The following is an 18,218-nucleotide window of genomic DNA, read 5'->3' on the forward strand; positions in this document are numbered from 1 at the left end:
CTGCTCCAAACCTAGGGCCTACAAAGGGTGAGGGACTGAGTGACTGTCACAGCTGGGCAGAGCTTGGGTTCCAGTATTTTGGGTGACCAGTTTGTTTCTGGTTTCCTGTTAGCTTTGCCCCAGTTCTCTACGGAGTTCGGGTTTTCTTTTCCTGGTGTATGCTGGGGTTGGGTCTGTAGAGAGGAGTAGCTGAGAAGCCAGAGTCCTGTGGCACTGTACCTGAATTAGGTCTGAGGGGGAGGTGGGTCTGTGTTAGTAGGGAGCGGCCCTGTCCTTCCTCACTAGAGAATCCAGGCCCGGAGACCCCTCCTTCCTCAGGACCCAGACCTTGGGCCCCCAGCCTTCTGCTCTCCGGTGCCAAGTGTCTCGGTTTCCGATGCTGCCCCCTGGTGGGCGACACCCCACCCACTCTATTTGCGTGAGGGCAAACTAATTAAATACTTTTATTTACAAAAAGCAAACAAAGCAAACCGTCCTGCAAAGTAGGGTCAGGCTCCGCCCCTGCGGCGGTCGCGGCAGCAGAAGGCAGTGGTGGAGTGCAGGTCCAGCTGTCTCGGAGACTGCTTTCTGGGCGTCCCCCTCCCGCAGGCCAGGGTGTTAGCTTTCGAGGGCCCTTGCCCCGCCCCCCCTTGCCGCACCCTCGATTTAAGGCACAGACCGCCCCCTTCCGCCCGGCCCGAGGGAGGGGCCGGATGGGCCCGGAGTCGCGGCAGGGGTCCCCGCCGCCCTTTCCGAGGCGCATTCACTGCGGAACCCTGCGAAGATGGGTACAAGAGGCCTTTAGTGTAGCCCGCGGCAGCCCCCCTCTCCCCGCGTGGCCTGGCTCCGTCCCACGGCTCAGACCGGCGGGCCCGGCGGATTGAGGACGAGGCGGATGCGCTCCACACACAGCGCCGCGGCCTGCCGCGTCTCCTGGCACAGCGCCGCCAGGCTCAGGAAGCCGTGCGGCAGGTCCTCCACCACGCGCAGCGTCACGGGCCGGCTCAGGCTGCGTAGCCGCCGCGCGAACATGACTGAGTCGTCCAGCAGGGGGTCCAGCGCGCACGCCTGCGGGACGGCGGGGGTGGGGCACAGGGGCAGGGTAGATGAACGCGGGGAAATACGTGGCCATGTGGGTGGATAGAGGCAGGAGACATGGGGAGGGGGGCGGAGAGTCGGAGAATGAGTTTAACTGGCCTCTGCCTAGCTTCTCCCTTCCCCCAGAGACCCACCCTCTCTTCCCCTTCCCCGAATCTCCAAGCCCAGCGCCTGCCCCAGGTACTCAACAAGACTCCCTTAGTCTACCTGTTTCCGGGCCTTCCCTCCTCTTCAGTCAGGCTTAGGCAGGCTTCCTCCATTCCCGCCCTCTCTCCCCCCGCCCCGGGGGCTCCCTTCCCCAGGTGCACCAGTGCCCCGCCCTCCCCGCTCCTTGCCAGCTCCACCTTCCCTGTCTGGCACTCACCACGATGTGCACAGGTGGCAGGGTCTGCAGCATGCTGTCAGGTGCCAGCAGCGGTGACATGAAGGGATTCTTGAGGATGGGCGACGAGTAGAGGGTCACCTGTTTGGCATCGTGGCTGGAGCGCCTGGGGTGGAAGCCCTCAGGGAAGGCAGCATACACTCTCTCCTTGGTGCTCAGCTTATCCCCGGCCTCCGATTCTTCAGATGCATCCTCAGGCCGAAGTAAGCAGTTGACGGCTGAGGGTGTGGAGTGGCCACGTGCCTCCGCTGACAGTGACAGCTCCGGGGTGTCCGGTGTCTCAGAGCTGCGCCTTAGGCTCGGGTCATGCAGCGTCAGGCCCTTGAGGGAGTCCGTTCCCAGTGGGCTCTCAGGCTGGGCCAGTGCTGTTTCAGACACGCTGCACCGCATTGGCTCTGCGAGAGGAGCAGGGTTAGGGGGCCAGCCAGGGACACAGATAATCCTGGCTCTGTTGGCTGTGTGTATGGTTGGCTGGCCGGGAAGATGATGGGCAGAGCAGTGGCCGGTGGAGGAGTTGCACCCTAGGGCTGTGGAGGCCTAGAGTGTTCCCCCAGACTCCTTCCCTGGGGATGCGCGGGGAACTCCAGGGTGCCCCAGGCTGCAACTCCAAGGGGGAGGTGGAAGGAGTCACAGGTCTTGGAGGTGGAGCTGTGTGCCAATAGAGGGGTGTTTACTTCTGGGAACCTGTTTCCTTCTCTGTACAAAGGGGATAAAAATAGCCCTTACCTCATAGGAGGTGATGAGAACTCAGTGGGATAATAAGATTTGGGATTAGGTAGTGCTACCCCTGGGAGGTCATAATATATCAATATTTATGTTTTATTACCAGGTGCCCTGTTCCAGCTGCCTCCCTGGCCCCAGCACGAGGCCCAGTCAACTTTTTATTGTCACTTGAGACAGAGGGTATGAATGGATCAAAGTGGAGTAGCGAGCAGGCCCACGTGGCTTGAAAGGATTCACAGGGAGCTAAAAAGAATCTTGAGGACATACCAGGTTCCTAGAGATCCCACATCTTTAGCCACGTAGATATGCTCCCCCAAGTGCCTTCGTGTTCTTCACTTCATCTCTTCCCTTTGTTTCGTTTTTGTTTTTTGGCCACGCTGGGTGGCATGCGGGATCTTAGTTCCCAGACCAGGGATCAAACCCATGCCCCCTGCATTGGGAGTGTGGAGTCTTAACCACTGGATCCCCAGGGAATTCCCCATCTATTCCTTTTGAATGACCAGACAAGCAAGTGCCCAGATGATGCTAAAGGTGCGCTTCAGGCCTGCCTGGTACGGCCGCCTCGGCCTCAGCTCCACTGATTTTATCAGATTCATGCTGCTTGCCACTAGGGCCAGGACCTTACATTTTTCAGGGTTTTTTTTCCACTTGCTTTTATAAATCCATAAAGGCAAAACGCAAGATGATATGAGAATAACTGCATAGGTGCCCTGTGCCCCAGAGGGTCACTGGAACAGAACTGTTGACTAGAGTCACAGGGCACCAGAGGACCAGCATCTTCAAGGAGCACCTACTGTGTGCCAGGTATTGTGCTGGGTGCTTGGCACAAACAGGTGTATGCAGTCCTTACAACAACCTTGTGAGGCAGGTATTCTTCTTGTACCCATTTCACAGAGGAGCAAAGCAAGGCTCACAGATACCGTGACCTGCCCATGTCAGCCAGCAACCAGCCAGTACCTGGTACAGTAGGGAGCTAGACTGGCGTGTGCGCCTCTAGGGTTTGCTCTTGTCACTTTTCTCCTACAAGGAAACCGCCTATGCCCAATGGTCCATGTGCCTAAAATTCAAAATCTCTTTTAATTGTTTTTGGGTATATTTACTTGCAACCATTGGAATATCCTAGTATTAAAAACTGAATTTAAAATAAAGCACATTCAATTGGAATGTTTTTCTGAATAACAGGAACTGTATCTACTTTTTTTTTGGCCGTGGCTTGCGGGATCGTACTTCCCCAACCAGGGATTGAACCTGCGCCCTCGGCTGTGAAAGTGCAGAGTCCTATCCACTGGACCACCAGGGAATTCTGTGGGAACTGTATCTTTTTTTTTTTTTTTAATGTATCTACTTTTGAACATGCAATTTCTATTACCCAGAAAATACTATTGAAAGTGATTTGAATTGGTTGTGCTTTAAAATCCAGGAAATGGTGGGGAAAAATGGATCCCTGGATGGAAGTGATTTTTGGCTGCCTGAGGGTCCTGCTACCCACCCAGGGCTGGGAATCTCCTCCACTTCCTGAGGTCTGTCCAATCTGCTGATCTCCCCACGCCAGGGCCAGCCCCTGGAGGGGGTATATCCCCAAGCACTTCTGTTAAAAGTCTGGAAAGAATCTAGGAGGTCTGGACTCTCACCGAGGGCCCAAGGGATTTGGGTGGGGTTCTTGGGACTGAAAATCAGGACACTCGGCAGGTCTTCTGAGTCATTCCCCAGGGTGCCTTTCTGAGAGAGGCTGTTTAGAAAGCTAAATCTTACAGTTCCTGGGATTTTGAGTTGACCCGGGGGACCAGAGTCCTGGAATTTGTAAGATGTGGGCTGTCGTGGATAATCAAGGCTTTGTGGTAGGGACTTGGCACAGATATGGGGCAGAGCCAGGAATGTGATCGCTGCTTCCCTGAGGGCCCAGGGCACAGCCTCTTGCCTTCCCCAGGACTTCTGGTGTGCCAGGCTGTCCCTCCTGGCCACGCTGGATGGGTGTGTGAGGAAAGGGCGTCACTCACCTGCTATGGGCACCGAGTTCGGGTGGGACTTCTGCCCGCTCAGCTCCAGAAAGGAGTTGAGCCACGAGGAGGCACCCAGGCGGAGGTCTCGGAAGAGCAGGGCTGTGTCCCGCTGCACCAGCCCCACCATGCCCAGCGCCTTCTGGTCCGAGTCACAGTGGTCCTCGGTCTCCCCACCTGGGAGTGTACGTGGGGGGCTGAGTTGGTCTCTTCTCTTTCTGGGCCCAGTCTGAACACCCAGAACCTCAGGCATCTGTGCCCCCAGGGACCCAGAATATCTGATGGCTTCAGCAGGAACAAGGAGTCTCAGATTCCCTCTCCTTCATACCCAACGAGACAGGGCTCTAGTCTCTGACCCCAAAGGACCCAGGTATCCAAGCACCCGCAGGGCCCCAGTCGAGTGGGTGTGGGACTAACCAGCATAGGCATTGACACACTTGGAGAGCATGCTGAGGGGCAGCAGGGGGTCCATGAGGCTCAGAAGGCGGGAAGGAGAGGCGGTAGCCTGCAGCATTGTGGCCGGGTAGGCTGCCATGATGCCATCTGGCACCCGCACCCCATAGGCCGCTGCCCGAAGGGACACGGTGAAGCAGAGATTCCCGCCTGCGCTGTCTCCTGCGAGGCATATCCGCTCACCTGTTGAGCCTGGTTTGGAGGGGGCTTGGTCAAGCCTGGCAGGGAGGAACTGGAGCTCTGGGCCAAGAGCACTGGGCTCTCAGAGGACGGGTGTCGGGGGCCCAACCCCAGGGTCTAGCCAATTGCAATTTTAGACACTAGTAAACTACGGCAGGGATTTGGACCCATTTGGGGGATAGTGGTCAGAGGATAAGGCAGCCTTGGGACATGGAGAGGCCTGGAGATCAGAAGCAAGGCCTGGGAAGCTTGGGAGGCTGGAGGTCAGAAGCAAGGAGGGAGGGTGGTGGAAAAGGGAGACCAAGGGCACGTTTCAGGAGGGAGGGGCATCGAGGCCAGCAGATGGAAGCCAGGGTTCAGGCTGACTGCACACAAGGGCCACGGGCCCTGTGCCCTGAGGCATGGCCTCATCCTGTGCTTCCCAAGCTGTGGGGAGTGGGAGGTCGGAGGAGCTGGGAGAATGGGCTGGAGTGAGGCCAGGTGGCTGCCAGCACAGGACAGCAGTGGGTAGACAAACAGGAGGAGGCCATGGGGAGGTGGGGGACAGCGTGTCAGGGCTAGAGTGGGCGGAAGTAGGAGGCAGAAGGAGGAAGTGGTTGAGAGGGAAGGTGGGAGCACTGGGGCAGAGCTGGGGGAGTGGGCGGGGGACAGGCGGGGTGAACAGGCGGCAGAGGGCCGGGTGGCAGGAGATGGAAGGGGAGGCGCGGCATGCAAGACTGAGGCCTGAGCAACTAGTGGACCGTTCCCCCTGCAGGAGGCTGGGGCGGGCTCGGGGAGCTGGTGGCAGTGAGGGGCTCAGGCTCACCAAGGAGGGCACAGTGCTTGACGGCCCAGCAGTAGGCGTAGAAGCACTCCTCCAGCGCCCGGGGGAAGGGGGCCTCGGGGGCCAGGGAGTAGTCGATGGAGAGGATGGGGGCGCCCAGCTCCTGGGCCCAGCTCTTGAGATAAGGCTCATGGGATTTGGAGGTCTGGGCCACGAAGCCGCCACCATGGATGTGCACTACCAGGCACCTTGAACGGGGTGCCTGCTGGGGGCGGGACCGCAGCTCCAGGCTCCTGGGGCCCTCGGACCTCCCCAGGCTGCTGAGCTCCTCACTGTCCTGGGGGTGAGGAACGAGGAAGTGGGTCAGGCTGGTGTGGTCTTCCTGGGCCTCACCCCACCGAGGGTGTGTGCTCAGAGACAGGAGTCGGGGCAGTGTGGGCAGCGAGAGGTGGGAGGACATTTGGGGAAGGTGCTTCCACGCTCCTCAGCTCTGTACCTGTCCTGGCTGAGGCAGGGACCCTACCTGTCCTTCACGCAGGTCATAGGAGATGAGCCTGACGAGGACGGGCCCGGGGCCTGTGTGGGCCAGCGGGGGTGAGATGGTGACCATGACCTTGGGGTCAGCAGTCAGCGGCATTTCAAAGGTGATGGGTGGCAGGCTGAGCAGGCGGCTTACCCTCACGGTGGCTGATGCCATGTTTGCTAGAGACTGGTGGGAGGGAACAGAAGGGGCGCTGGGAGGGGCCGCTGGCAGGGGTTCCTCTCCCACCTCCCCTCCGACCCCCAGTCTTTTTCCTCCCATGCTATCCCTGGACCTGGAACACTGCAGAGGCCCGGGAGTGTCTCTGGGCCTCAGTTTCCCCATCATGCACCAGGTTGGGGCCCTCACCGTGCCCCATGCTCACCGATAGCACCTGGATCTCTGTGATATTCCAGAAGGTTTTCCAGAAGTGCACGTCCAGGTTCTGTACGATCCGCTCAAACTCGGCCCCACGCAGCTCTGGGTCGATGGCAAAGCGGCCACCGGTGAAGAGGGAGCTGGCTGTCACACCTGGGGGTCAGGAGGGGTGTCAGGGAGCCCCTGGCAGCCTTGCCGGGGCAGCGGTGCGGAGGAAGGACAAGAGTGGAGGGGAGGCTGCAGGTAGGTCCCTGCAGGGACTCACTCAGGCCCATCTCGTTGCGTTTGTAGTGCTCCCCGAAGGACACCAGCCCGATGGAGACGGTCTGCAGGAACGGCCGGATGGCGGGCGTGAACTGTGGAGACATGCCTCCAAGTCAGGGACCAGGGGCGGGCAGGAGTGGGGTGGGGCAGAGACATGGGGGGTAGATGTGGTCATTCAGCAAACATTTAGTGAGCTCTGGCTGCGTGCCAGGCACTGCTCTAGGCACCTTCACGGAGCTGATGTTGTCGAAAAGACAGACAATACTCAAATAAAGGCATGCCATATAATGTGAAGTAACGATCGATGTTTGAAAAGACGGTAGGTGGAGGGGACAGAGTGATGATTAGGGGTCTGACTCCTCATACGGGTCTCCAGGAGGGGACTTGAGGAGGGGTGGGAATGAAGCGAGGGAAGGCTGTTCCCTGCAGGGGGCAGGACACGTGCAAAGCGCTTGAGGTGGCCCTGTGCTGGTGTGACGGTGGGTGTGGCGGGAGCAGAGTGAGCCGGGGGAGAGGCGCAGGGGCTGAGATCAGAGAAGCAAAGGGGGCTCACGTGGGGCCTGAGGATTTGGACTTGTTCTAGATGTGGATGGAGCCATAGAGGGTGGTGAGCTGGGAGGAGGATGATGCAGGGATCCCCGAAACTCAGCGAGGACAGAGATGAGGTGACGCAGGCAGCGGGGACCAGTTAAGAGGCAGCAGGGAGACAGAAATGGGAAAGGTCAGAGACAGGGCCCGAGATCCTGAGGCAGAAAGAGTCAAATGGGGAGACCCAGCATCTGAGAGGAGCCAGGCAGCTAAGAAAAGACAATAAAGAGAAAAAGAAAGCCACAGGAGGCTGGGCAAGGGGCCAGCAGGGTTCTTCTGTTCCTTCAGCAAATACTGGCCTGGGTCCTACTGTGTGCTAGGCACTGGGCTGGAACAGGCGCTGAACAAGACCTAGACAGAGAGGGCCTCTGCCCCCTGGGGCTGGCATTTTACAGGGGGAGGCTGTCCTGCAACATGGCACAGCTGGGCCCTCAGAGAGTAGCTGTCAGGCATGGCCCTGCCCCTGGCCGGGGGCCCAGTGGGCCAGAGAGCACAGCCAGGCTCAGGTGACCCTGGGTTCTCACTCCCGAGCTTCGAGGGGACAGCCGGGACACAGGGAGGAGCAGGCTGGCCCAGCTGGGCTGATCAATATTTGTGGGTTCAGCTTAGGCGAGGGGAAGTTCCCAGGAACGCCCAGGCTGGATTGGTGAGGACAGGCTGCCCCGCATGGAAGCAGAGAAAGGTGGGGTACGGTGGGAAGAGGCTGAGAGTCTGCCAAGCTCAGCTACACTGAGGGTGGGGGAGGCCCAGAGAGGGTCTGAAGGGGTACAGGGTTACACAGCTCCAGATACTCCTGTTGGGGTTCCCAGATGTGGCTAGGGACTGTGGACACAGCACTGACCGCAGATGGGGGCAAGTTGGGCCTTGGCTCTGAGCCTGGTGCCCCAAGTGCTTCCCAATTCTGAGTCCCCAAAATACTCTTCCTGTGAGTCCAAAGGCCTCAGGGCTGCTTCCCTGTCAGTTCTGAGATGAGCTGTGTCTCCCTGAGGGTGGTTTGGGGTGGGCAGAGGATAGGAGAAGGCCTGCAGCTGGGGGTCAGGGCCCTGGTTCAGGGAGGAGAGGGGCCATAGCCAGGTCTTCCTCACTGTCACCAACTTGGATATGCTCCCTGGCTCTCCCTGAAACCGAAACATCTGGATTCTACTGTGCCTTAGGTGAGTCGATATGCCCAGGCTGACCTGGGTCCAGTTGAAAAGCTTGGGGCCCCTCCCCTTGAACCTCTGTAAAATGGGGCTGGCACCCTTCCTCCCTGCCTGCCAGGCCTCCGGTGGGGATGACTAAGTGGGACGTGCTCTTACAAACTGGCCTTGAGAACAGTACTGGCTACTCTCCTAGAGGGTCTCCAATTCATTCAGGGGCCAGACAGGTCACGTAAAAGAGTGAGTGAATCTCCTGAGTGTAGGACGATAGGGAGCAGTGGAGATCCTGGTGCAAGAGGCCATGCAAGTTAAAGATTTCCTCCACGGGAGATTCGGCCAAAGGGCCACAAGTTTGAGACCCTTCGTGCAGTGCTGCCTGAGCCCCAGGCAGCTTCCCCTTCCTGCATCTGCTGTTTGCTGAATCTAGTAACACAGACCATTGTGGTTCCTCTACTATGCTGCTGAGCCTGGTTGGGGCCCACCATGTGCCTTCACCATGGGCCCAGAGGGGCAGGGCAGGGGGCTCACCTGGAAGCCCAGGCAGCGGCCGTAGAAGCAGCCCTTGTGCAGAGTGATGTACTCATGCAGGAAGTCGGCAATGACCCTCTCATCGCCCTCGAAGAAGAGCCTCCCGGGCTGGTTGGTGGCCAGCAGGTGCTGAGCGTAGTAGGCCAGAGCACGGAGCTGGGTGAGAGCGGTCAGGTAGGCCTCGAGTTCGGCCAGGTTGTGGCTGGTACGGAAGAAGATGCTGCGGCGGTTAGAGGCCACGTAGCGGGATTTGTGCAGCAGGTGCACCAGGCAGCAGCGGGCTGTGTGCACCAGGCTGCGGTACCCGTTGGCCGGCGTCTCTGCGTCCAGGTCAAAGAGGTGTGCCACGCTCAGCAGGCGGCCCAGGGTTGGCTCCAGCCCCAGTGCCTGTTCCCGAACACCTGCAAAGACGCCTGACAGCCGCCGTGCTGTCTCCCCAGGGCCCTGGCTGGAGAAGAAGGCCATGTTGTCCTCTGCCAGGGTCACCAGCGACTGTGTCACTGTGCGCAGGTCCATGCTGTGCGAGAGCCGTGAGGCTGCGGGCAGGTCGGGAGGCACGTTAAGGCAGGGCTGGACCAGCTGGAGCCTGGCGTCCAGGAGTCCGGGCTCTACCCCCTTCTCCCACAGACTCACGTCAGACCACAGCCCCTCCTTCAGACCGAAGGATGGAGTCTAGGGCTCCAGTTCCTTCCTTCCTTGGGACCCATGAGTCCAGGTACCCACTCTCTCCCTGCTCAAGAGGCAAGTTTGGTCCCTCAGTCCCCACCTTCCTAAGACGCAGGAGTCCAGGCCCCAGAACCCTCTTCTTCAGGGCCCAGGAGTCCCTGTCCTCTCTCATTTGGGACACTGATTGATTCCTTAGCTCCAGCATCTGTCCTACAGCCCAGGAGTCTATGTAACCCTTTCTCCCTTCTGGGGACCCAAGTTCAGGCATCTGTCTCCATTCACTCTCCCGGGACCCAGGACTCCCTCTAGGTTCTGAGCAGTCTGGACCCCCCGTTGGTCCCCTCTCTCAGGACCAGGAGTTCAAGCCCCCATCCTACCTCCTTCTCAGGTCCCAGGGGTCGCCCACAGGCCCTTGCCTTCTGCAATATTTGGGAGAGTTCAGCCCTCAACCCACCGATTCCCACCCACCTGGTGGTGTCCCAGGACCCTGGACCCAAGCCCAATTCTCTTCCTGAACCCAGGAGTTCATATTTCTAGCCTTACGTACAACTGAGGGGTCACTCCTGCCCCCTACTGGTCCCTCCAGTCTGGCTGTGGAATCCCCTCCAGTCTTCTCTGGGGGTCCCCAAACCTTGGTTCCACTCCTCCCCCAGCTGGGTCCCTGGCCTTCAGGCCTGGCTTAGCTTGCACGGGCCAGCCCCGCTCCCTGCCTAGGATGGTATTCATCCCTGCCATTAACCTTGAACTCACTCTGAGTCAGACTCTGTGCTAAGAGCTTTCTCTGTTTGCTCCTTTAGGTTCTCACTAACCCTCTGAGGCCCAGACCGCCTCGGTTCATGTTTCAACTGTTATTAGGAGCATTCCCATCTTACGAGAGGAAACTTGAGGCTCAGAGGTATTAAGTAAGGAGATGAAAGTTTCCTTGAAAGCGTTAGAGCAGAAGTCAGACCCAAACCTCTGGGGCCAGAGCCGTCACTTTTGCTGGTCTCCGTCCCAGGGCTCTGGAGACTGGGCCTCTAGCTCTGGCTCTCAAAAACTTTCCCTGGACTAGGCCTGACTCCCCACACTTCAGGGTCCCCGGTTAATCTTCCCGTCGGCATCCCCGTCCTGTCACCCAGGTCCTGGACAAGCTGTTCATGCGCCCCTCGGTGGGGATGCTGCCCTTTGCTTCAGATACCCTTCCCTCCTGAAGCCCATCCAGCACCTTGCCTGACTCCCAAGTCGAGGGTCCCCCGATCCCCCAGAAAAAGGTGTCTCTTTTCCCCTCTAGGCCCTGGGTTTTGGCAGCGGTCACTCCTGTCTGTCAGCTGGCAGTGAACTCACCCCTCCCAGGCCTCTTCAGAGCTCCCCAGGGCTGGGACTGCTGCTGACTGCCGCTTGTGCCAGTTGCAGCCTGGGGTGATAATCCCGGGGAGGGGCCCAGCCTGCCCAGGGTGTGGCCGCCAGCTCCACCTCCCACCCAGAAAGGACAGTGAGAACCCAGTGCTGTAAACAGAGCCTGGGGCCCAACTCCCAGTCATTGCCCAGCCTCCTCTGGCTTTGAACCCTGGAATTTGGGCCACCAAGACCCTCCTCCCTCAGTCCCAGGAGTCCAGACCCCTAGTCCCCTCAACAGTTAGAAACTGAGGCGTGCAGGTCCCCTGTCCCCTCCTCCCTTAGACCCAGAAGTCTCACCCTGGTCCTGAACAAAGTGTGCCCTCTCACCCAGCCTGGCTGCCCTCCTTCTCCCCAGGGTGGATTCAGGGAGCAGAAGCACCATGATTGATTGCAGCTCCTGCCCCCAGACTGGCCGTGGCACAGCTGGCCCCAGCTGGTGGGGAGAGAGAGGGCAGCCAGCCTTGCCTGTCCCTCCCAGGAGGACAACAGCCAATTAAGGGCAGTGCCAAGCTCAGCCAAGGGGCCCAAGCTGCAGGTCCTGCCGCGTGGTGTTCCCACACTGGGCACCCTGTACCTGCCACTTACCCTTCCTGCTGTGACTGTCATTCCCACCTCACACATGGGAAACTGAAGCTCAGACGCACTTCACTTCCGTTATGCCACGTGCTCCTTGCCTGGCCAGCTCTTTCTCACCCTCAGGACTCAGCTTCTCACCTCCTCCAGGAGGGGTCCCCCCCATCTAAGATGCACCCCCTACCACGGCTTTCTGCCATCATCTTTAAGTTGTTCTTCCTAGAATTTTACAAATTTGCAGTTTTCCATTTATTTGTTTCCATGTTTGCTGTGTCCCCCAGGGGCAGAACCAGGCTTCATGGAGCTGTGACGCTTTTACAAGTGGAGGTGGGGCTCTTTAGGAAAAAGAATAGAAAACCACAAGTATGATATTAGGTACAGGCCCTTGGAAGAGGCCTGTGCAAATGAGAGGCCTCAGTGTCATGTGCTTGGCTGTAGATGAATCCTCCCCTGTCACTCTGCCTGGGATATCATGCCCATGGGGGCATGGGATGGCCCCAGGGTCCATCATGGGGCCTAGCACATAGCAGGTGCTCAGCAAATATTTGAAGAAGGAGGGAAAGGGAAGAGTAACAGTGGGGGCAGGAGGGCCTGGATGGGAGTTTGGGACGGGCCCACCCCTCCCCAGGACGCACAAACGGATGGACAGACAGAGGCCTCTGGAGGCAGCTCTGAGCTTGGTGGCTGTGACAACAGAACACCGGCCTAAGCCGCTGGCCAGGTGATCCTAGATGAGCTTGGTCTCCTCATCTGGAAACTGCGCTTGGCCATCCTGCCCACTGAGGGCCGGAAATGATCTTTGTAAGCAGGACCCCACGGTGGCATTTCTGCTTTGTGGTTCTCACTCAGCCTCACTGAGATGTGTATCGGGTCATTTTTCCATCTAACATACTGTACAATTTACTGCTTGTGCTGTTTGCTTTCTGTGTCTGACAATAGATTACAGGCTTCCTGTGGGCAGGGACTTTGTTTTGTTCACTGCCGTGCCCCCAGCCCTTGCGCGTGCCCGGCACAGGGCTAGCGTGGTATTCATTGCATGGCTGCGGTTTCCCATTTTATAAAGCAGCTGTCATTTACTTCCTGTCTATGGGGTAGGGCTCCTTATCGAACATGAGGGCACAGGAGACCTGGACAGAAGAAGTAAACTGCACAAAGCAGTGAGGAAGAGGCTGGATCCCAGGCGCTGCCCTTTGCCTTGTTCCAGGCGGCTCCCTGGGGGCTGGGCCGGATGGAGCAGGGAGGGTGGGATGCTGAGTTTGATAGAGGTTTGCCAAGAATCTGAGGCAGAGAGCACTGGGGCAGGGGCAGGCCATCAGGGCCTTGGGTGAGGACTGGGGCAGAGGGAAGGGTGAGGGTCCTGCTGCCTGGGCACTAGCCCTTTGCCCTAAATGGTCACAGGACAACTGGACCCGGCCTGGATTTTGATCCAGGGGGACTGAGCAGGAAGAGAAAAGGGTGGTAGGGAAGTAAGTGGGGGAAGATCAAGGAAGGGCCAGGTATGAGGCCTGGGAGGGGCAAGGCCTTCTGAAGGGGGAGAGGCCTGGGGGCAGATGCAGGCGAGGGGTAAGTGACTGTGGCTCGATCCCTGACTGTGTCTGCATGGAAGAGCAGACATTGCTCTAAGACAGCTGTGTGCCAGCTCTCTTCCTGTGCTTTAGGCGAGGTAACTTGTTTCATCCTTTCCACAACCCGTGAGGTAGGAACCATCATGGCCCATTTCGGCAGATGAGAAAACTGAGATGCAGAGAGGTGACATACTGCCCAGGGTCACCGAGCCAGCAAGGATGCCACAGCTTCTCTGCTGTGTTTCTGTGTGTATCCGTGTTGCTCCTTCTGTCATGTCTCAGCTCTGTGCTTTCTGGGTGGGCAGGTGTGAGTATGTCTTTGAGGTTCCCATGGAGGTACATACATATGTAGGTTCCTGTCATGCCTAGCATTGGTCCCGGTCTGTGTTTGTGGGTGAGTGTGTCCACATTTTTTCTTAGTCTGTGTGTTTTCTTTTCTCAGTATGTCTGCAAGCACATTTGTATGCATGTGTCACGGCCTATCTGTGTTGCTCAGCCTGTGACGGTTTCTGTGTCTCTATTTCTCTTGGCCTGTGAGATTGTGTGGCCATGTGTTTGTATGTGTATGGACGTATATCTTTTGTGTGTGTGTGTGTGCGTGTGTGTGTGTGTGTGTGTGGTACCCATCTCTTCCTATTTGCTCCAGTTCGAACCCAGGGCATCAGCATGGCCACCTCCCAGTCCCATCCAATCCATCATGAAGTCCTGTTCCCCCTGCCTCCCCTAGAAAGCACTGGAACCTGGCCCTTCTCCCACCTCCACTAGCCCCCTTCTCTAGAGGACTGTAACAACTCTTTCTGTGTCTCTGTTTTTGCCCCCTCCATGTCTTTTCCACATAGCAGCCAGAGGATTTTTCTAAAACTTAAATCTGGTCACACACTCCCAACCCTTCAACACCTCCGCCCTTGCTCTCAGGGTAAAGAGAGTCTGAGCTCTGAGCCTGTCTGAGCCTTCCTGTGTGCATCTGGAGCCAACTGCAGTTCTATGCTTGGCTAATGATGATGTCTATGGCAGGGAGGATGATGAGTCTGGGGGTCTCTGGGCCCGGCGGCTATGTCTGTTTCTTTCCTGCTCAGGAAATTCCCAAAGGTCCTCACTGGGATTGACACATACTCCTAATCCAGAAAGGACTTCATGTGTGCCTCTGCCTGAGGCTTGTAGCATCTCTCTTGGTCTGTCAGTGTTTCTCCAGCCTGATGAGATCTGTAAATAATGTGACCCCCTAGGGAACCCAGGTGACAGCACTTCCTTCTCCCAAGTGAAATTTAGTCTGTCCAAAGCGAACCCAGGGCTCCTTAGTCCTAGGAGTAGGAGTCAGGAATTTAGGTCCTAGGGCAGCCAGGCTGAAGCAGGTGGACTGACAACAAATGGATTAGTGGACTGAATGAAGGATGGTGGGACAGGGCTGTTTGGAGCTGTACTGAACCCCTCCTCCAGGCATTCCCCACTATAGGGCACCCCTTCCTCCTACCCGACTCACCCCTAAACTTCCTCTTTGGACCACAGCTTCTAAATCTCTTCTCCATTACCGTCTCAAGAGTGTCAAAGACCTGAAAATCGGCGTTTGAACCATCTCCCACGTTGAAATCACAAGGCAAGAACTGCCACGGTCACACAGCGTGTACGGAGCTAGAGCAGGAACCCTGGTTCGGGACACTAACATTCTGGACTCTACTCCCAAGACGGTACTGGGGCGTCGGAGAGTTTTTACGCTGGAGGTGATATTTCCCTCTCACATCACACGCTTCTCACAGTGGATTATCCCCGCACCCCCGCCCCGCAGGGCAGCAATGAGCCAGTCCACGGGCCCCCCCACTTCTTGTGGCAGGAGGTCAGTCCACTCGGTCTCCAGTTTCCCACAGGATGTCTAAAGTTCCTTCCGGCTCCTGCCGGCCTCCTCCCACTCACCTTTGGCTTTGCCTTTTCGCCACCGCCCGCGCCTTTGACTTTTGGACCCCTCTTGAACCTTCTTCGAGCCCGGAGCCCCAGCGGCCACAGGGAACCTCATTTCCCTGGCCGACTCCATCAATTTTCCGCGGCCCGGGCCCCGGGGCCAATTCCACCTGCCTGGGCCAATTCCACCCGCCTGGGCCAATTCCACCCGCCAGTCACCGCCCCGAGGGCCAATCCTCGCTACGTACCACCGTCGGGCCCCCACATCACCCAATCTCGGACTTGCTTCTCTCTGGGTCCCGCCCCCTGAGCAAGGAGGGCCGCCCTCCACAGTCGGGTCCCGCCCCCCACCGCTAGGGCCTGCAACCTGGCCCCGCCCCCTCTCACTCATTAAAGGGCCCGCGACCAACAAAAATGCAGCCTTGGAGGCGGCTAAAAGCCTATTCGGTCAGAACTAGTGGGGAGTCCCATGGGGGTCACCCCAGCAAGGAAGCCCCGATGTTGTCACGTGTTGGCTGTCATCCTTGTCTTCCCACTCACCTTCCCACGTAGGGATCGTCTAGAACGCACCGGGTCGGCCCGCCGAGAGGTGAGCTGGGTGCCACTTATCTTCCGCCTTGGGGCGGGGAGCGGGCCAGGTCCTCGGGCAATTCAAAGCCGAGGCCAGGCTGCAGTGCAGGAGGCGTGGCTCTGCCAGGGAGCCTTTGGAGGAGGAAGCCCCGCCTTTCCCCCTGCCCTCAGTCTTCTAGTTCTCCTATTGCTCCGTTTCTTGGGGTTCTCCTCTCTGCCCTGTCCCTCCCTGCGAGAATGGAAGGGAGGGGCTGTAGGGTGCTCGGCGCCTGCGCACTAGCTCCAAGCCGTGCACTCGCCCGCAGGGAGGAGAGGCGGCCGCGGGAACTGCGCGAACCTGAGAAAAGGCGGGAAACAGAGGAGGCTCGAGGCTCGTGCGTGCGCACACACTCAGCTGTCTTTCCGAGGGTCCCGGAGAGGCGGCTTTGGCTGTGGCGGCGCTGTGGTGAAGGCGTCCCTTGAGACTGGGTTCGGGAGGCCCAGGGAGACTGCTGTTTAGCACCAGAAGCACCATCCCGCCCCTCCTCCCCGCCCTCCCAAAGCACACGAGCAGCCGTGGCACTGAGAGACCCGGATGACCCTCTGCTCCTCAGTCCTGAGAGAGGCGGCCCAGCCCTTCCGGGGGACACAGGCCTCTGGGCTGAGACCCCCATTACCAGCCTTCGGACTAACCGTCCTCACAGTGCCCTCAGCTTCCGGAGTGCGGCCGCCTTGTTTCCCCCACTCTGGCTATCTCACCGAGTCTCCCCACGTCCCCCGGAGAGAACTTGCGCCCCCCCTTGTGCAGGGCAGGGCTTCTGAGCGCAGAGAAGGAGCTCAGGGCCCGAGCCTGCTCCCCGGGGGCACCATGGCCGGCTTCGGAGGAGGGGCAGGGATGCTGCCGCCAGTGGAGTCTTGTGCCCACGACCCGCCCACACCGCTCCCCCAGCTCTCCCTCCCGTCAGCGCCGACCTTGCCTGGGACTTGGGCGGAGCCCCAGTGCCTCTCCCAGGCGCCCCCTTCCTGAGATCACAACCCACGAGGCCGTGGGCCCGGCGGGACTGGGACTCCCTGCGGACAAGTGTCCTCCTGCCCGCTGGACAGCCCAGAGAGCTCAAGGGTCGCTCCTGCCCGGTTTTCGGCCTGGCCTGCGTGGACACTCGCCGAAGGTAAGGGTCCACGTTCAGCAGGGTGCCGCGGTGGCCCCCTTGGTGCCCGCCCCAGAGCGGTGCTCAGAGTTGGGGGCCCAAGGGATGAGTACGGGCCCCTTGCCCAGGGCCTTTTTTAGTTTCTGTTTGATTTCCCCCAGATCCCCGCGGGGAGGCAGCCTGGAGCAGGGGAAGGAGTCAGAGGCTCGCTGGGGGTCCTGGCTTGGCCGGCCCCTAACTGCCCAGCCTCCTGCAGGATCCCTCTCTTCTCTAGGGCTCAGCTTCCTCCTCCATCAAATGGGGCTGTTGATCTGTGTCTGCAGGACTGTTGTGGGGTCACCTGAGCTCACCTGACATTCTGGCAGGCCTAAGTTCTTCCTGACCAAATGAATGACCATCCCTGGGAGGCCCCCTTCCTCCCAGCTCAACTTACCTGGGTTCCAGTAGTGTCTGGGGTTCTGGCTGCTGGTTTTCTTACTGGGTAATGACGTCCCACCAAATCCTGACATCACTTCATAACCAGGTTTCCCCTTGAAGACCAGCTTCATTCCCTGGGCCACTGTTCCACCCCTCTGGGCTGGCGAATTGGTCTCTAACGTAAACCCTAAATCCAAATCTGCACCAGAATCTACTACCCGTTCAAGAAATGTCTTATGTTCTGAGGCCGGTTGCTGTATGGATGGTTTGTTTGGTTTTGACAGAAATTGCCACTCAGCCAAAGATCCCTCTTGGGATTTGGCTCCCTGGGCTGGAGCTGCGTGCTGAGCTGTAGGGTCTGACTGTCTCCATCTCTCTTGGGACATCAGTTCCGTCTGGGCAGGTGGTCCATTTTGGGGTCCAGTTCCTACCTGGGCTCCAGCTCCCTCTCTCAATTCCAGCTCCTGTTGAGTTCTAGAATCTTTTCCTGGCCCAGGTCTGTGCTGTGAGGCAGCTTCCTGTTTCCTGAAGGGCACCCTTTGGATGGGAGGTGACTGCTGTGGTGCAGGCTCCTGTGGGGCAAGAAATTCCTGCTGCAAAGCAGATTTTTGCTGTGCTCGAGGTTCCTGCTGGGATTCAGCTTCATGTTGGGCAAGGGGTCTTTGCTGTGCAGTGCGCTTCTGTTGGGTATTGGGCCCCTGCTGAGCCTTAGATGCTGGCTGAGCTGTGGGTGTCTTTTCTGGCCCAGACTCTGACTGGGTGATAGGTGTCTGGTGTGGCTCAGGTTCCCAGTCAGACCTAGAAACTAACTTAGAGCCTGGCTCCATTGTTGTTATTTCCCTGAAGGGAGATGTTGATCTCCCAGGCTTCATCCTTCTCGGCCCCCACAGGCCTCCTTTGTCACAGATCCCTCACTGATTCCTCATGATGGCTCCTCCCTTTGGGTTCCACTCCTTCATCCTGGCATCCCTGCTCTTCCTTTTTTAAGGCAGTTGGCAGGTGGCCCCCTACTCCTGTACCAAGTGATGTGCTCTGTTC

At 58.5% G+C, this 18,218-nt stretch overlaps 1 protein-coding gene across 3 annotated transcripts; it reads right to left on the reverse strand.

Annotated features, from left to right (window-relative positions):
* Positions 1 to 424: 424 nt before the first annotated feature.
* Positions 425 to 18,007, reverse strand: LIPE (lipase E, hormone sensitive type). 3 transcript variants are annotated; one of them, XM_032613199.1, is made up of 10 exons: positions 17,197 to 18,007; positions 8,993 to 9,528; positions 6,739 to 6,829; positions 6,481 to 6,626; positions 6,099 to 6,284; positions 5,618 to 5,912; positions 4,597 to 4,824; positions 4,180 to 4,356; positions 1,442 to 1,854; positions 425 to 1,047 (listed from the first exon to the last, which is right to left on the reverse strand). In XM_032613199.1, the coding sequence occupies exons 1-10, from the start codon at positions 18,005 to 18,007 to the stop codon at positions 838 to 840; spliced, it is 3,093 nt and encodes a 1,030-aa protein (XP_032469090.1). In that variant the 3' UTR covers positions 425 to 837. The 3 variants fall into 3 exon arrangements, with proteins under 3 accessions (XP_032469090.1, XP_032469092.1, XP_032469091.1); XM_032613201.1 differs by lacking the exon at positions 17,197 to 18,007 and adding an exon at positions 15,607 to 15,880; XM_032613200.1 differs by lacking the exon at positions 17,197 to 18,007 and adding an exon at positions 15,082 to 15,298.
* Positions 18,008 to 18,218: the final 211 nt, after the last annotated feature.

Source organism: Phocoena sinus, chromosome 19 (genome assembly GCF_008692025.1).
Source record: "Phocoena sinus isolate mPhoSin1 chromosome 19, mPhoSin1.pri, whole genome shotgun sequence".
Lineage (NCBI taxonomy): Eukaryota > Metazoa > Chordata > Mammalia > Artiodactyla > Phocoenidae > Phocoena > Phocoena sinus.

What these genes read in the sequence shown, in the direction of transcription:
- LIPE (XM_032613199.1), bottom strand. Translation starts at nt 18,007, where the DNA reads ATGGAGCCAGGCTCTAAGTTAGTTTCTAGGTCTGACTGGGAACCTGAG. An exon ending in CAAGCACTGTGCCCTCCTTG is followed by an intron (nt 4,825 to 5,617) that starts GTGAGCCTGAGC and finishes CCTCCAAACCAG; the next exon opens with GCTCAACAGGTGAGCGGATA. An exon ending in GAACTCGGTGCCCATAGCAG is followed by an intron (nt 1,855 to 4,179) that starts GTGAGTGACGCC and finishes CTCCTCTCGCAG; the next exon opens with AGCCAATGCGGTGCAGCGTG.